We start from the raw sequence: 16786 nt of genomic DNA, 5'->3' as shown, positions 1-16786 counted from the left end.
TAACCAATGTCTCACTTAGTGACAGAAATGTTGGGCTCAATTCTAGCCGTAAGTTGAGGACCACCTGTTTTTCCCTATATATATATATATCGCTAGGGTTACTCAACCGTGTGAGTTTCAAGATACGTTCACTATAAAATTTTGCAATGGGACGACGTGAAATTTTTCTCACTTCTTCACTCTCAGGAAAAGCCTACACGTATTTGAAGAATGAAAAGTCTACTTCAATTCTTAGGACAAGACCATCCAAAATGGTTTTTTTTCCTCTCTCTCTCTCTCTTTCGAAGAATTAGCAGATGAGATGAACATGTGGATACGATAAAAAAATAAATAAATTCCAAAGCTGGAGAAAAAAAATAATGCCACATCTGCAGATGTAGTTCATGAGTCATTCATATAATCCTCGTCCACAAAAGATAAATACGCAAAACGAGGGAAATCAAAAAAAAAAAAAAAAAAAGGACAGTTTTATTCCAGAACGAGCGAAAGAGCAATTATGGAAATGAGAGAAGAACTACTTGAGCCGAATTCCCAAAAACTTTAATGGAAGAATTTAAAGATTTCTTTTTTTAAAAAAAGAAATAGAAGATGATAATCTCTCATTTTGTTGTTGTTAGTCACAAAATCGTGTCCGACCCATCGCGACCCCATGGACAACGTTCCTCCAGGCCTTCCTGTCCTCTACCATCCTCTGGAGTCCATTGAAGCTCACGCCGACTGCTTCAGTGACTCCATCCAGCCACCTCGTTCTCTGCCGTCCCCTTCTTCTTTTGCCCTCCATCTTTCCCAGCATTAGGCTCTTCTCCAGGGAGTCCTTCCTTCTCATTAGGTGGCCAAAGTATTTGAGTTTTATCTTCAGGATCTGGCCTTCTAAAGAGCAGTCAGGGTTGATCTCCTCTAGGACTGACCGGTTTGATCGCCTTGCAGTCTCGTACAATTGGGTAAAGGGGGAATTAATTTGGCTCAAAGTTGGAAAAACAGCAGTCGGCGTCAATGAATGATTATGGACAGAGACCAGTGGTGAAATAGGATTTTTTTTTTTTACTACCAGTTCTGTGGGTGTGGCTTGGTGGGCATGGCAGGGGAAGGATGCTGCAAAATCTCCATTCCCACCCCACTCCAGGGGAAGGATACTGCAAAATCCCCATTCCCTCCCCACTCCTGGAGGAAGAATACTGCAAAATCCCCATTCCCGCCCCACTCCAGGGGAAGGATATTGCAAAATCTCCATTCCCAACCGACTCCTGGAGGAAGAATACTGCAAAATCTCCATTCCCTCCCCACTCCAGGGGAAGGATATTGCAAAATCTCCATTCCCTCCCCACTCCAGGGGAAGGATATTGCAAAATCTCCATTCCCTCCCCACTCCAGGGGAAGGATATTGCAAAATCTCCATTCCCAACCGACTCCTCGAGGGAGAATACTGCAAAATCTCCATTCCCTCCCCACTCCAGGGGAAGGATATTGCAAAATCTCCATTCCCAACCCACTCTGGGGCCAGCCACTCAAACTACTCAAAATTTCTGCTACCGGTTCTACAGAACCTGTCAGAACCTGCTGGATTTCATTTCACCCTTGACAGAGGCTTATTTTGCCTTTCCCAGGAAGCGAATTTGACGCCTGGCTGCGTTTGAAGGAAAAAGGATGGAGCGGGAAAAAAAGAAAAAAAGACCCAACGGGAGAGGAAAAACCAGATCCAAAGTGGTTTAAACTTTTTGGGCGAAAGCGCATTTTTGAGCTGTTTTAAACATCCCGCAATTCTAATGAATTTCAAAGCGGCGTTGCCTGGAACATCACTTCCAGGAGAAAGTCTCTTTCTTGCTATGAACAATGGATGGTCACCTGACGATAATTGGATTTAACAGGCTCCCCGTTGTTCTGGGATGTGTGTGGGTGTGTGTGAATAAGACAGCAGGGGAAGGTCAAAGGGGGGGGAGACTAAATTTTGAAGGGCTCTGGGAAAAAAAAAAAACCTCCAGAAAAAGTCCACCCAAAGGACAGGATTCATTACCCTTTTAAATCTTTATAAATAAAGGAACCAGAAAGAAATGCAACGCGTTTGTTTATTATTGTGGATCTTCACCCTTAATTAATTTAAGGGGCTTAATTTCTGGAAAAAACGGGGAGGGAGGTGAGTTCAAGTTCCTTCCGGGACGCGTGGTTTAACAGTAACAGAGTTGGAAGGGACCTTGGAGGTCATCTAGTCCAACCCACTGCTCAGGCAGGCTTGGTTGGTGACTCTCTTGCTGGGGGAGGGGGGTGTCTCCCATCCCTGAGGCGGGACTCTTCCCCCCTCCCAAGTTTCTTTCCTTTCCAACCCAGCGCCTTCAAAACTCAACCGGCCCGAGGCAGCGCCGGCGCGGACTCGGTCTCCCACTGCCCGCTTCCTCGCAGGACATGCAGAGCGATCCCGAAGCCGGAGAAGATGCGGCTGCGCCCCTCCGCGCGCCTTGGGCTGCCCAGAAGCCGTTCCCTTTGGCTGCTTGGGGTGGGGGATTGCTTCGCTTCTCAGACACCCTCCCCCAGTCCTAGGCGGCGGGGGAGTTCTCCAACTGGGAAATCCTCCGGGGGCTGCCCAGTCCCTGGCGTGGAGGGAGAAGGGGTCTCCAACTGAGACGCGCTGGGAAATACTCCGGGGGCTGCCCAGTCCCAGGCATGGGGGGGAGGAGGGGTCTCCAACTGGGGCGCGCTGGGAAGTCCTCCGGGGGCTGCCCAGTCCCAGGCATGGGGGAGGAGGGGTCTCCAACTGGGGCGCGCTGGGAAATACTCCGGGGGCTGCCCAGTCCCAGGTATGGGGGGGGGAGAGGAAGGGTCTCCAACTGGGGCGCGCTGGGAAATCCTCCGGGGGCTGCCCAGTCCCGAGCATAGGGGGAGAAGGGGTCTCCAACTGGGGCGCGCTGGGAAGTCCTCCAGGGATTTCCCAGCGCGCATGGAGGGAGGAGGGGGTCTCCAACTGGGGCGCGCTGGGAAGTCCTCCGGGGGCTGCCCAGTCCAAGGCATGGGGAGGGGGAGGAGGGGTCTCCAACTGGGCGCGCTGGTAAATCCTCCGGGGGCTGCCCAGTCCCGGGCATAGGGTGAGGAGGGGGTCTCCAACTGGGGCGCGCTGGGAAGTCCTCCAGGGATTTCCCAGCGCGCATGGAGGGAGGAGGGGGTCTCCAACTGGGGCGCGCTGGGAAATCCTCCGGGGGCTGCTTCGCTTCTCAGCCCCCTCCCCAGTCTCCAGTTGGGGCTAGCGCTGGGAAATCCTCCGGGCTGCCTCTCCGCGGCCAATCCCTTGCGCGGAGAGGGCGCCCAGAGCTGCTCCCACGCTCAGCCACAGGGAACGCGCGATTCAATCCAAAACCGAGGCTGGTCCTCCTGGGGCGCGATGGAGACTTCTCTGCTTCTCCATCTCCAATGCGCGGGGAGGCCTGGAGACGCACCGGGGGAAGCGGACCGAAAGCAGCCTTCCTTCCTTCCTTCCCTCCCTCCCTCCTTCTCTCTCTCTCTCTCTCTCCCTCCCCGCCTGCCTCCGTCCCCTCCCCGCTTCGCTCGTCCGCCCGCCGGGGCGCTGAAGCGCAGCCTCCTTGACGTCAGGCGCGGGCGGTGCGCGGCATCTTCGGCGCGGGGTCCCCGGCCGGTGGCTTGCGCTCGGGCGCCCCAAGGCAAGGAAGGGCGTCGGGGCGGCTGGAAGCCGGACCCTCGCCTCCAAAGGCTGCCCAAGGACCACCGCCGGCCCCGCAGAAGGCGAGCGAGGCTGAGCCAGGGCGGACGAACCGGAGAGCCTCGGCCTCCTTCCCTTCCTTCCTCCCTTCCTCCCGTCCCGGCTCGGCTCGGCTCGGCTCGGCCTGGCCATGGCAGCCGCCGAGATGGAGAGCGCTGGGGAAGGGGAGCTGGCCGAGCGCGTCTTGCTGAACGTGTCGGGCCTGCGCTTCGAGACGCGCCTGGGCACCTTGGACCAATTCCCGGAGACGCTGCTTGGCGACCCGGCTAAACGGCTGCGCTACTTCGATCCTCTGCGCAACGAGTATTTCTTCGACCGGCACCGGCCCAGCTTCGACGGCATCCTCTATTACTATCAGTCGGGAGGAAAACTCCGCCGGCCGGTTAACGTCTCCTTGGAAGTCTTCGCCGACGAGGTGCGCTTCTACCAGCTGGGCGAGGAGGCCTTGGAGCGGTTCCGGGAGGAGGAAGGCTTCCTGCGGGAGGAAGAGAAACCTCTGCCCACCCACGAGTTCCAACGTCAGGTGTGGCTGATCTTTGAGTATCCCGAGAGCTCCGGCTCGGCTCGGGGCATCGCCATCGTTTCCGTGTTGGTTATCCTCATCTCCATTGTCACCTTTTGCTTGGAGACCTTGCCGGAGTTCCAAGAGGAGCCGGCGGAGATCCGGGATCCTACGGGCCAGACGCCACGTCCGGGCATCCTAGCCGACCCTTTCTTCGTCATTGAGACCACTTGCGTCATCTGGTTCACGTTCGAGCTCTTGGTACGGTTCTTCGCCTGTCCCAGCAAGCCGGAGTTCTCCAAGAACATCATGAATATCATCGACGTGGTGGCCATCATCCCTTACTTCATCACTCTGGGCACCGAGCTGGCTCATGAGCAGCAGAAGGGAGAACCACAACCACAACAGCAGCAGCAACAACAACAACAACAACAGGGCAACAGTGGAGGCCAGCAGCAAGCTATGTCCTTGGCCATCCTGCGGGTCATTCGCCTGGTAAGAGTCTTCAGGATCTTCAAGCTGTCCAGGCACTCCAAGGGGTTGCAGATCCTGGGACAGACTTTGAAGGCTAGCATGAGGGAGCTGGGCCTCCTCATCTTCTTCCTCTTCATCGGGGTCATCCTCTTCTCCAGCGCCGTCTATTTTGCCGAAGCCGATGACCCCGAATCCTACTTCTCCAGCATCCCGGATGCCTTCTGGTGGGCTGTGGTCACCATGACGACGGTGGGCTACGGTGATATGAGCCCCATCACCGTCGGAGGGAAGATTGTGGGTTCCTTGTGTGCCATCGCTGGCGTGCTCACCATCGCCCTACCCGTGCCGGTGATCGTGTCCAACTTCAACTACTTCTACCACCGAGAGACAGATCAAAGTCTTCTCCAAGATGACCCGGGAAGCGTTCACGGCAGCTCAGAGGAAGAGGCGAAGAGTAAAAACTCCTCCTGTAAATCCGTGATGCACTTGGAGCACCTCGACGAGACCCACAACGGGACCAGGTCGGTGGAGAAAACCAACCTCAAAGCCAATAGCACCATAGATCTTAGGAAGTCCCTTTATGCACTTTGTATGGATTCTACCCGGGAGACTGATTTGTGAAGGACGCAAGACTCCTGTTGTGATTTAATCAGGGAAGAAATGACTTTCGTTTTATTTATTTTTATTTTTTAAGTTGGGTAGCTTATCTAAAAAAACAACAACAACATCTCAAAGTTAGTGAATTCTTTTTTTAAAAAAAAACAACAACCACAATTCATTCCTTTGGATGACTCAGCATATGCTGAGCAAAGATTTAAAACCAGCAAAGAATTAGTTAGTTTGGCATTTCCCATTTATCCGAGGGGACTTTTGGGGAAAAAAAGGACTTTGCTTGTAGAGCAAATTTATTTTCATAAACAAACTCCAAAACGGTGGGGATTTCTTGTATAGTTCATTGGTAGCTCCCAGCCTCAAATCCCTTATAACCCTGTCTTCTAAGGCCATTTTCCCCCCTCCCATGGATAGTTAACAAATTTTTGTAGATACCATCGTTTCAAGCTAAAATATTTCTATTTTTAATATGTGTATGATGAAAATAGCCATGTTACTGTGAGATACGAAACCCTGACCTCTATATAGACTTTTAGCTAAGGAATAGATTTCCTATTTTAAAGTTAAAAAAAAAACAACACATCAACCCTTTCCTTGTATGTGTGACAAAGTCCTATTTTCAGCATTCTCGTAGCATTGCGTTGTCTAAGTTTTGTACCTTTGGTGAGAATTAAATTACATAAATGGCAATCTTTATCCTGTAAACTGTGATCCATTGCAAGATTGCATCCTGTTTCTGGTCATCGGTGAGGTTTTTCTCAATAGGGGTAGTCCTTGATTTACGACTACAAACGAACCCAAAAATTTCTCCCGTTAAGCGAGATAGTCATAAATGTTGTTCCATGTTACAGAAAGTGTCACAGTTGCAAAGTGTATCACTGCAGTTGTTAAATTAGTAACCCGGTTGTTAAGTGAATCTGACTTCCCCCATTTTTATTTTTTTTTTAATTTGATTTATATGCCGCCCTTCTCCGGAGACTCAGGGTGGCTTACAATGCGTTAAGCAATACTTTTGTATATTTATACAAAGTCAGTTTATTTCCCCCACAATCTGGGTCCTCATTTTACCTACCTTAGAAAGGATGGAAGGCTGAGTCAACCTTGAGCCTGGTGAGATTCGAACTTACAGTAATTGCAGACAGCTTTGATGTTAATAACAGTGCTTTAGTCTGCTGCACCACCAGGCTCCTCCTTTGAGTCTGCTTGTCAAAAGGTCGCAAAAGGGAATTATGTGACCCCGGGGACAATGCAACCGTCGTAAATCTGAGCCAGTGGCCCAATGTTTGAATTTTGACCACCTGACCACGGGGATGCTGCAATGGTCATAAGTGTGAAAAACGCTCTTTTTTAAAAAAATTTTTGATTTATATGCCGCCCTTCTCCGGAGACTCAGGGCGGCTTACAATGCGTTAAGCAATAGCCTTCATACTTTTGTATATTTATACAAAGTCAGCTTATTGCCCCCACAATCTGGGTCCTCATTTAACCTACCTTAGAAAGGATGGAAGGCTGAGTCAACCTTGAGCCTTGGAGAGATTCGAACCAGCAGTAATTGCAGGCAGCTGTGTTAATAAAAGGGTGCTTAGACCACTGTACTATCAAGGCTCTTAATGTCACTTTTTATAGGGCCGTTGTAACTGGTCACTAAACGAACTATTGTAAGTCAAGGACTGCCTGCCTGCCTATCGAATGTTTCTGGGTTCAGTTTCATCCAAACAAATCCAAAGCTTTGGATGTAGTGCAAAAAAAAAACAAAAACATTTTAGCAATTGTGGAGCTTTTCGGACGGAGTTTTCTGAAGGCGTTTTCTGATTGGGACCTAGAGGTGATTTATGTCTTGAAGGAGCTGGCCACTGTTTTTAAATGACAGCGTCCAGTGATGGACTCTTGGGGGAGGAAAAAAAAACCTAATGGAAAAGGTAGAAGTTATTAAATAAAGCTTGTATGGATTCAAGTTTGTGCTAAGTGGGCATCAGATGACTTCAGAGTAGACAATCCATCCATAAGATGGATGGTTGCTTGGTAGATTATTGTTTGATGGCTGGCAGGAGTTTGTTCCTTAAATTCAGCCCTCTCATTGTTCAACTTGGATCACAAAAAGAAAGAAGATGACCTCAATCACTAGGAGGACCTCTCCTTTCCTCTGGAGCTACTGAGACAGGAGATCTTCTTGGTTTGACTTCTCTCTGTCTTCTCTTTGTCCACCTTGCACAGCTAGGAGGAGAATGGTTGAATGTCTATGGAGTCTTTCTTCTCATCCAGGTCATGGTTGTCCCAAAGGTGCTTTTTCCAAAAGCATCTGGATTTTCTTGGGTTGTTGTTTCCCTCACCCTCCTTGAAAACAACTCATTTGTCATCCAAGCAGCTTCTGAACTTTCTAAACCGAGGAAGCTTCTTGGATGAGGAAGCAAAACCTTTTCAAGGAGGAAATAAAAAAATATCAAGAAAGTTGAGTTGTCCTTTGAAAAAAGCATTTTGGGGAAAAAAATGGTTAATTCCTGCCTAAGGATACAGTGGCTCAGGGGCTAAGACGCTGAGCTTGTCGATTGGAAAGGTCGGCAGTTCGGCGGTTCGAATCTCTAGTGCTGCGTAACGGGGTGAGCTCCCGTGAAGTTGTCCCAACTTCTGCCAACCTAGCAGTTCGAAAGCACGTAAAGAATGCAAGTAGAAAAATAGGACCACCTTTGGTGGGAAGGTAACAGCGTTCCGTGCCCCTTTGGCGTTGAGTCATGCTGGCCACATGACCACGGAGACGTCTTTGGACAGCGCTGGCTCTTCGGCTTTGAAACGGAGATGAGCACCGCCCCCTAGAGTCGGGAACGACTAGCACGTACGTGCGAGGGGAACCTTTACCTTTAAGGATACCTATCCACAATATTCCTAACTCCTGTGCATTAATTTGATCTAAGAAGGCCAAAAAAACTCATGCCAAGGTAACTTAAATCCTTCTTGCCCTGCCAATAAATCTATTTTTTTTTTCTTCTCCTTTTGGTCTTCTGCTGAATGGATGGGATTATGTAGGTTTGGGAATGCAACCATCACGATCATGACAAGACTTTTTATCTTCCTTCCTTCCTTCCTTCCTTCCTTCCTTCCTTCCTTCCTTCCTTCCTGCCTGCCTGCCTGCCTGCCTTCCTTCCTTCCTTCCTTCCTTCCTTCCTTCCTTCCTTCCTTCCTGCCTGCCTGCCTGCCTTCCTTCCTTCCTTCCTTCCTTCCTTCCTTCCTTCCTTCCTTCCTTCCTGCCTGCCTGCCTGCCTGCCTGCCTGCCTTCCTTCCTTCCTTCCTTCCTTCCTTCCTTCCTTCCTTCCTGCCTGCCTGCCTGCCTGCCTTCCTTCCTTCCTTCCTTCCTTCCTTCCTTCCTTCCTTCCTTCCTTCCTTTTTGCTGTAAGTTGAGTCAGGGAAAAGAACATTTCTGTCAGACCCTGGGAGGGGGAAGGGAATATAGCCATAACGCAATTTTGCTGAATTTCTAATTAAAATTCTCTTTCAGGATTCCAGAGTCTCTCTTCCTTGCTTTAAGGCGGAGAGGAAATAAATAGACTGCCCCGAGTACGTAAATTAAATTAAACTATGGCTTGTTTTTTTTTTTGAAGTAGGTTTTCAATTATTATTATTAGAAATGTGGTGGTGGTTTTTTTGTTTGTTTGTTTGTTTGTTTGTTTTGGAATCTCAAATGCAGCAGCAAAGGTTCCTTTTTGGAGGATCAAGCATATTTGATTTTTAAAACCATTCAGAGGGAATTATCTTCATTATTTTCCGACGAGCAGCTGTGGGGAATGGCATCTGAGTACTTTATGGACTTTAAATCCACCCAGATTACTAGCTTTGAGACATAGATGGGCAAAGGGGTTGGTGGCCGAGCATTTCAGTGGAATTTCTGCCTGCCAAGAAGGAAATTCTTTTGTACATTATCTCGGGTTGGCCAAGTCTAGTTTCCTAGAGCTGACAAGAACTGCTCGGTTGCCCGTAGAATTAAGGAAAACCCCCTCGGCTGGAAAGGTAAATTTCAGAACATTGGATTCCAATCTGGAATCCAAAATTAAAGCCCCCTGAGACACAGGACTCTCTAGTCCAAGGTTTTTCAATCTTGGTTGCTTGAAGATGAGTGGACTTCAACTTCTAGAATTCCCCAGCCAGCATGAAGTCTGCCGCTCTTAAAAGCATGCTTGGCCTGGATAGCTCTGCAGACAAGGCACTGTAATTTAGCACCAGCTGTCTGCAATTAAAGTAAGTTCGAATCTTGCCAGGCTCAAGGTTGACTCAGCCTTCCATCCTTTCTAAGGTAGGTAAAATGAGAACCCGGATTGTGGGGGCAATAAGCTGACTTGGTATAAAAATATACAAAAGTATGAAGGCTATTGCTTAACGCAGTGCAAGCCGCCCTGAGTCTCCAGAGAAGGGCGGCATATAAATGAAATTTTTTTTAAAAAAAAAACCATCTTCAAGAGACCAAGGTGGAGGAACTCTGGTCCAACCTCTGCTTGAAAGGAGTGACCAGCTGCTCCTTGAATTATTGCTTGGAATGAAGTTCTACCGTTCCATCAAAATCCAGCTTCTCATCCACCTGTGTCCTGCACTTTGAAATCTGAAAGGATTCCCCCACCCTCCCATGGAACCTCCTGTCCTTCTCATCCTTTCTCCTCTTTATCTGAAGGCTAAACATTTGCAGCTCCTTCAGTCTCCTTCCAGAGATTTTTTTTAGTCAAAGCAAAATAGTGGGTATGTCAACTTGTAAAGCATCCTTGGCCTGCTCTTGAGTTGCCATAGGCAAGAGGGATGGGGAACTGACGAAGCAACACAGCACCCAAAGACAGGAGCACATTCCAGACATATCTTTCTCAAGGCTGTATCCCAGGGTTACCCACAGTGGCCGGAGGGGAGTGATCTCTAAAACCCATGAAATTGCTCCATTGGTGAATGTGATTGATGACGCACCCTGGGAGGGGGCAGGGGGGGGGAAACAGGGTCATGATTAGGGCTGTAAATTATGTGGGGTCAGAGTTGGCTTCATTTGGGTATGTGTGGACATGGAGCTCCTAGCAAATAACTGGATTTCTTTTGAAGCTTGGCTTGAGGCCAAGCATCCGTGGGAACCCTGACAGGGTAGGCACTGAAAACCAGAAGAAGAGGAGAGTATAGTACAGATAGAAGTGAATATTTGTAGGTCAGGATTCAAGGGTGGGATCCTTGGTGCTCTCAGAGCTTGTAGACATTTTTCTTGTAGACATTTCATGGATTATGTGTATATAAAATAATGTGTTGATCAGTGATGATGTTCCCTACTTGGGTGATGAAACATCTGCAAGAAAACCACCATGCTCAAAGAGGACCAAGGACCTCATGGAGTGTACAGTATCTCAGGAGTCAAGAGGAAGGATTTCATTGCGGTGAAGCCAACCCATCTCAAAAAGTTTCTTTGTCCCAGGCCATTGTGCACTCAAATCTTCTCTGGCACCTTGAGATGCTTTCCTTGTTGTCTTAGTTTCTAGTTCCCCAAACCTCCTCGTTGCCTTGCTTTGTCTGAGTTTCTCTGAATAATTTAACATGCGATGTCCAGAATTGAATAGAGTACTCAAAATAGGGTTGGAGCTGAATGGAATAAACGGGAATTCCTTCTTCTTGTGATTTAGAAACTTCTGCTGACATCCTAGCTAGCGCCTCTTCAAATCTTAATATTTTTGGCAGCCATCTTTTACACTGATGACTTACATTCTGCTTATAGTCCAATAGGTCTCTCAGCTCAGGTAACGTTACCAAATCATTATTCCCCCTCTCCACTTGCATTCCTGCACATTTTACTTTCGTTTCCTAGATGAATAATAATTAAAAAATCAATCAGAATAGAGTTGGAAAGGATCTTGGAGGTCTTCTAGTCCAGCCCTCTGCTCAAGTAAGAGATCCTATACTATTTCAGACAAGCGATTGTCCATTCTCTTCTTAAAAGCCTCCAGTGATGGAGCATCCACAACTTCTGGTGGCAAGCTGTTCCATTGGTTAATTGTCCTCACTGTCAGGAAGTTTCTGCTTAATTCCAGGTTGTTTCTCTCCTTGATTAGTTTCCATCCATTGTTTCTTGTCCTGCCCTCAGGTGCTTTGGAGAATAGTTTGACCCCCTCCTCTCTGTGGCAGCTCCTCAAATATTGGAACACAGCTCATATCTCCCCTAGTCCTTTTCTTCTCTTCACTAGACTAGCCATGCCCAGTTCCTGCAACCGTTCATCGTACGTTTTAGCCTCCAGTCCCCTAATCATCTTGATTGCTCTTACCGTCTGAAATCCTGAATCATTCTAGAATAATCATCAACGCATGATTATTCTAGATTATTCTATTCCCTACGCACGGTCACTCAGGCACTCGTCACCTCCTGCCTGGACTACTGCAATGCTCTCTACATGGGGCTCCCCCTGGGATGCGCGCGGAGGCTCCAGCTGGTCCAGAATGCGGCCGCACGGGGGATTATGGGAGTGAGGGGGCGCTCCCATGTGACACCTCTTCTGCGCGAGCTGCACTGGCTCCCGGTGGTCTTCCGGGTGTGCTTCAAGGTGTTGGTGACCACCTTTAAAGCGCTCCATGGCTTAGGGCCGGGGTATTTACGAGACCGCCTTCTGCCACCAATAGCCTCCAACCGGCCAGTAGGCTCGCACAGAGTGGGCTTCCTCAGGGTACCGTCCACCAGACAGTGTCGGCTGGCAACCCCCAGGGGGAGAGCCTTCTCTGTGGCGGCGCCCGCCCTCTGGAACAACCTCCCTCCAGAGATACGTACAATACCAGACCTCCGGACTTTTCGTCGGGCCCTGAAAACTTATTTATTTCACCTAGCCGGGCTGGCTTGATCCCACAGTTTTGGTTAAATTTAATTGATTTTAATTGGGTTGTTTTAAATTGCGGACAAAAATATTTAATTATTTTTAAACTGTTTTTAAATTTTGTATTCTGGCTGTTCACTGCCCTGAGTCCTGCTGGAGAAGGGCGGTATACAAATTAAAACAAACAAACAAATAAATAAATAAACAAATACTGTAGCAAGCACTTTTGGAAACTATGGCCAGAAATGAGATTTTTTTTAATTATTGAGAACAAATCTTGGAAAATAAATTTATTTATTCCTCTTTGTGGTAACTTCTCAAATACTGAAATACTGCTATCATGTCCTCCCTCCTAATCCTTGTTTTATTCAGTCTCATGCTGTTATTTCTCAACCCTTTCCCTCACTTATCAATATCATTTGGAATGCGATGGTTGCGTTCCAGAGCGTTAGCTATCTCACTCGGTTTGATTAGAATCTTCTTCTCCTCTCCATCCAAGCCATTAATAATAATAATAATAAAAAATCTTGATTAAAAATGGACAACCCCAGGACTGATTCTTCAGTCAACCCGATCAATAGTTCCCTTCGGTTTGAGGAGGACAAACTGTGCTTTCGATGGGATTATCGATCTCGATTTCTGCTTATTTGTCATTCCATCTAGCCCACAATTAACTAGGTTGGCAATAACGGGCAATTTATCAAAAGCTGCGCTTGGAGTCAAGATGGTATATTATGTCGACAGCGACCCATGAACAGTTGGCATCTCCCATGATATATTAGGGCAATTACCAAAACAACCGAGGTAAGAATCTGGCAAGATTTGTACTTGATAAAAATAAATAAATAAATCTCATTTCTGGCCATTACTCCATGGTTTCCAAAGTGCTTGCTACAGTATTTGTTTATGATGATTCTAGAATTATTCAGGGCACCATTTCAGGCTGTAAAATGAGTAGGGGACTGGAGGCTAAAACATACGAGGAACGGTTGCAGGAACCAGGCATGGCTAGTCTAGTGAAGAGAAGGACCAGGAAAAAAATGATAGAAGTCTTCCAATATTTGAGGGGCTGCCACAGAGAGGAGGGGAGGTCAAGTTGTTTTCCAAAGCAGCTGAAGACCAGACAAGGAATAATGGATGGAAAGTGAACAAGGAGAGATTCAATCTGGAAATAAGGAGAGATTTTCTGACAGTGAGAGCAATCAACCCATGGAACAGAGGTTGCCTTTAGAAGTTGTGAGAGCTTCATCCCTGGAAGCTTTCAAGAAGAGACCGGACTGCCAGCTGTCAGAAATGGTGTAGGGTGTCCTACTTGGGCATGGGGAGGTTGGACTAGATGACTTACAAGGTCCCTTCCAACTCTGTTCATCTGTTAAAATCTTCTTCCTTCTCCTTTTTTTTTTTTTAAATTTGATTTATATGCCACCCTTCTCCGGAAACTCAGGGCGGCTTACAATGCGTTAAGCAATAGTCTTCATACTTTTGTATATTTATACAAAGTCAGCTTATTGCCCCCACAAACTGGGTCCTCATTTTACCTACCTTAGAAAGGATGGAAGGCTGAGTCAACCTTGAGCCTTGGAGAGATTCGAACCAGCAGTAAATTGCAGGCAGCTGTGTTAATAACAGGGTGCGTAGACCACTGTACTATCAAGGCTCTTGAACACTTAAAAGCAGATTTCTCCCAGGCAAAGCTAGGAGAAGATTCAAATCAGTTAGGACAATGACCTCAAGGAATTCGGAGCAGTTTTGCCTGTGGTTTATTTAGGAACTAATAAAAACATTATCACATAATTAATGGTTGGTTGGTTGCAGTCAGCCGGAGACGTAGATGAGATTTGGCATTTTTAATCCATCTTTCGGGTCCTTTCCATTCCACCTGGAATGGGCAAATGCTGATGGGTGGCGTCGGAGGGACCCACGCAAAATATACGCTCTTCCAAGTAAAGCAATTGACTGATGGGAAGTTTGTTTCCTTTGGCCACAGTCGTTCTATTTCCATTTGCAGGTTTTTATAGGGTGTCATTTTCCCTCGTTCTTTCTCATCTGTTTTGCCGTCTCCAGGTGCTGCAACGCCCACTATCCAGACTTGTTTGTCTCTTTTTAATCTGCACCTTTTAAGTCTCATCTGTTGTGTGGCAGGGGCTGGCCTGAGTTTTAAAGTCCCAGAGAACTTTATAGCTTCTTCGTTTTCTATTCGTGGGTCTGTTGTTGGCAGGCAAAATGGCATTTCTTGCAGATCTTCCAATGCGCCATTGTTGCCGCTTTCTGTGCCGCTGTTTGTCGTCAGCCTGTGTGATCTTCTGGCAGCAACTCCCGAGATGGTTCAGTGTTCCTACTTCAGCTTCTTTGCAAGAGACGGCATTTGCTGTCTGTTGGTTTTTCTTCTCAATTCTGGATTTGTATGCAGTGGTGAAATCATTTTTTTTTTCTACTGGTTCTGTGGGCGTGGCTTGGTGGGCGTGGTGTGGCTTGGTGGGCTTGGCAGGGGAAGGATACTGCAAAATCTCCATTCCCACCCCACTCCAGGGGAAGGATACTGCAAAATCTCCATTCACTTCCCACTTCTGGGGGAAGGATACTGCAAAATCCCCATTCCCACCCCACTCCAGGGGAAGGATACTGCAAAATCTCCATTCCCACCCCACTCCAGGGGAAGGATACTGCAAAATCTGCATTCCCACCCCACTCTGGGGCCAGCCAGAGGTGGTATTTGCCGGTTCTCTGAACTGCTCAAAATGTCCACTACTGGTAAAGGATTTTCCAGAACCTGTCAGAACCTGCTGGATTTCACTCCTGGTCTTAAGGCTTGGTCTTGTGCATCCCCTACCTCTCTATCTTCACTTTCTTGCTCCTAGCCATTGCCAGGTCTTGTGGTTATCTGCGTTGTCTGCTAGTTTGTGTGTGTGTGTGAGTGTGTATTGGCCATGCAATTTTTTTGTCTTGTCATATCTCTTTTCCATTTTTTTTTTCCATTTGGTCTTTCTTGTAGGCCAGTTTGGTTTCTCCGATATTCAGTAATTCTTCACAGTACTAGACTCCATGCCTCTTCCTCACTGGCCTTCAGATATTCTTCTAATGCCCTTATTTGTCTTCATCTGTCTGATTTACTTCAATACCCCATCTTGATAGGTAGCATCACTGCGTGGATGAAGGGCATGATTCAGGGGTGAAATCCAGAATTTTTCCCTCCCGGTTCTGTGGGCGTGGCAGGGGAAGCATGTTGCAAAATCTCCATTCCCACCCCACTCCAGGTGAAGGATGCTGCAAAATCCCCATTCCCTCCCATCCTGGGGGAAGGATATTGCAAAATCCCCATTCCCTCCCCACTCTGGGGCCAGCCAGAGGTGGTATTTGCCGGTTCTCTGAACTGCTTAAAATTTCCGCTACCGGTTCTTCAGAACCTGTTAGAACCTGCTGGATTTCACCCCTAGTATGATTCCTTGTCATTATTTTTCTAGTCTTCCTATCGAGGACTTTTTTAGTTCAGCTTGAGCCCAAACCAATATTCCAGTTAGGTTTCTAATGACTGGTATTACGCAGATATCAGTTGCCTTCTTGGTATTTCCTCCATTAAGTTCGGACTTTAGGATCTTATTCATTCTAATGATGTACAGTATTCAATGCTAACCTTGAACACAAGTGAGCGGTCAGACGAGGAGGCCCGAACTCATTGGTACCCTCACGCTGCAATGACTAAGGACACACGTTCAATTTTACAGCTACTAAGATTGTTGGTAACAATCAAGGGATGCAGTGGCTCAGTGGCTGAAGACACTGAGCTTGTCGATCGAAAGGTCGGCAGTTCAGCAGTTCGAATCCCTAGTGCCGCGTAAGGGGGTGAGCTCCCGTTCCTTGTCCCAGCTTCTGCCAACCTAGTAGTTCGAAAGCACGTAAAAAATGCAAGTAGAAAAATAGGGACCACCTTTGGTGGGAAGGGAACAGCGTTCCGTGCGCCTTTGGCGTTTAGTCATGCCGGCCACATGACCACGGAGACGTCTTCGGACAGCGCTGGCTCTTCGGCTTTGAAACGGAGATAAGCACCACCCCCTAGAGTCAGGAACAACTAGCACACATGTGCAAGGGAAACATTTACCTTTACCTTAAGATTGTTGGACGGGCAGGCACAAAAACAGCCAGGGAAATGATTGAAGCCTGGGAAACAGTCAGCAGGAGTGCTGATTTACTACCAGCCTATCAAGTACTTAGAAGGTGAGGGCTGAGCAGCGCAAGCAAATGACTTTTTCCAAGGCCAGACAAGGAATAATGGATGGAAACTGATCAAGGAGAGATTCAACCTAGAAATAAGGAGAAATTTTCTGACAGTGGGAACAATCCACTGATGGAACAGAAGTTGCCTTCGGAAGTTGTGGGAGCTTCATCACTGGAGGCTTTCAAGAAGAGATTGGACTGCCATCTGTCAGAAATGGTGTAAGGTCTCCTGCTTGTGTATCGGGGACTGGAGTAGACGATTTACAAGGTCCCTTTCCAACTCTGTAAATCTGTAATCTGACAGATTAATTAACTTAATCTGTAATCTGACAGATTAATTAACTTAATCTGTAATCTGACAGATTAATTAACTTAATCTGTAATCTGACAGATTAATTAACTTAATCTGTAATCTGACAGATTAATTAATTTAAAAGCCACCATCAACACACCCCAATCAACATCTAAAAAGCCACT

General features: G+C 47.4%; 1 protein-coding gene across 1 annotated transcript; it reads left to right on the top strand.

The window, feature by feature from the left end:
* The first annotated feature begins 3236 nt into the window (after positions 1 to 3236).
* Positions 3237 to 5985, top strand: LOC117659893 (potassium voltage-gated channel subfamily A member 5-like). Its single transcript, XM_034407928.3, has one exon. The coding sequence runs from the start codon at positions 3834 to 3836 to the stop codon at positions 5298 to 5300; it is 1467 nt and encodes a 488-aa protein (XP_034263819.1). The 5' UTR covers positions 3237 to 3833; the 3' UTR covers positions 5301 to 5985.
* The last annotated feature ends 10801 nt before the right edge of the window (positions 5986 to 16786 follow it).

The sequence above is a fragment of the Pantherophis guttatus genome, chromosome 7 (genome assembly GCF_059756535.1).
Source record: "Pantherophis guttatus breed Tessera chromosome 7, ASM5975653v1, whole genome shotgun sequence".
In the NCBI taxonomy this organism is placed as follows: domain Eukaryota; kingdom Metazoa; phylum Chordata; class Lepidosauria; order Squamata; family Colubridae; genus Pantherophis; species Pantherophis guttatus.
This window is presented reverse-complemented; position numbering and strand designations above follow the sequence as displayed.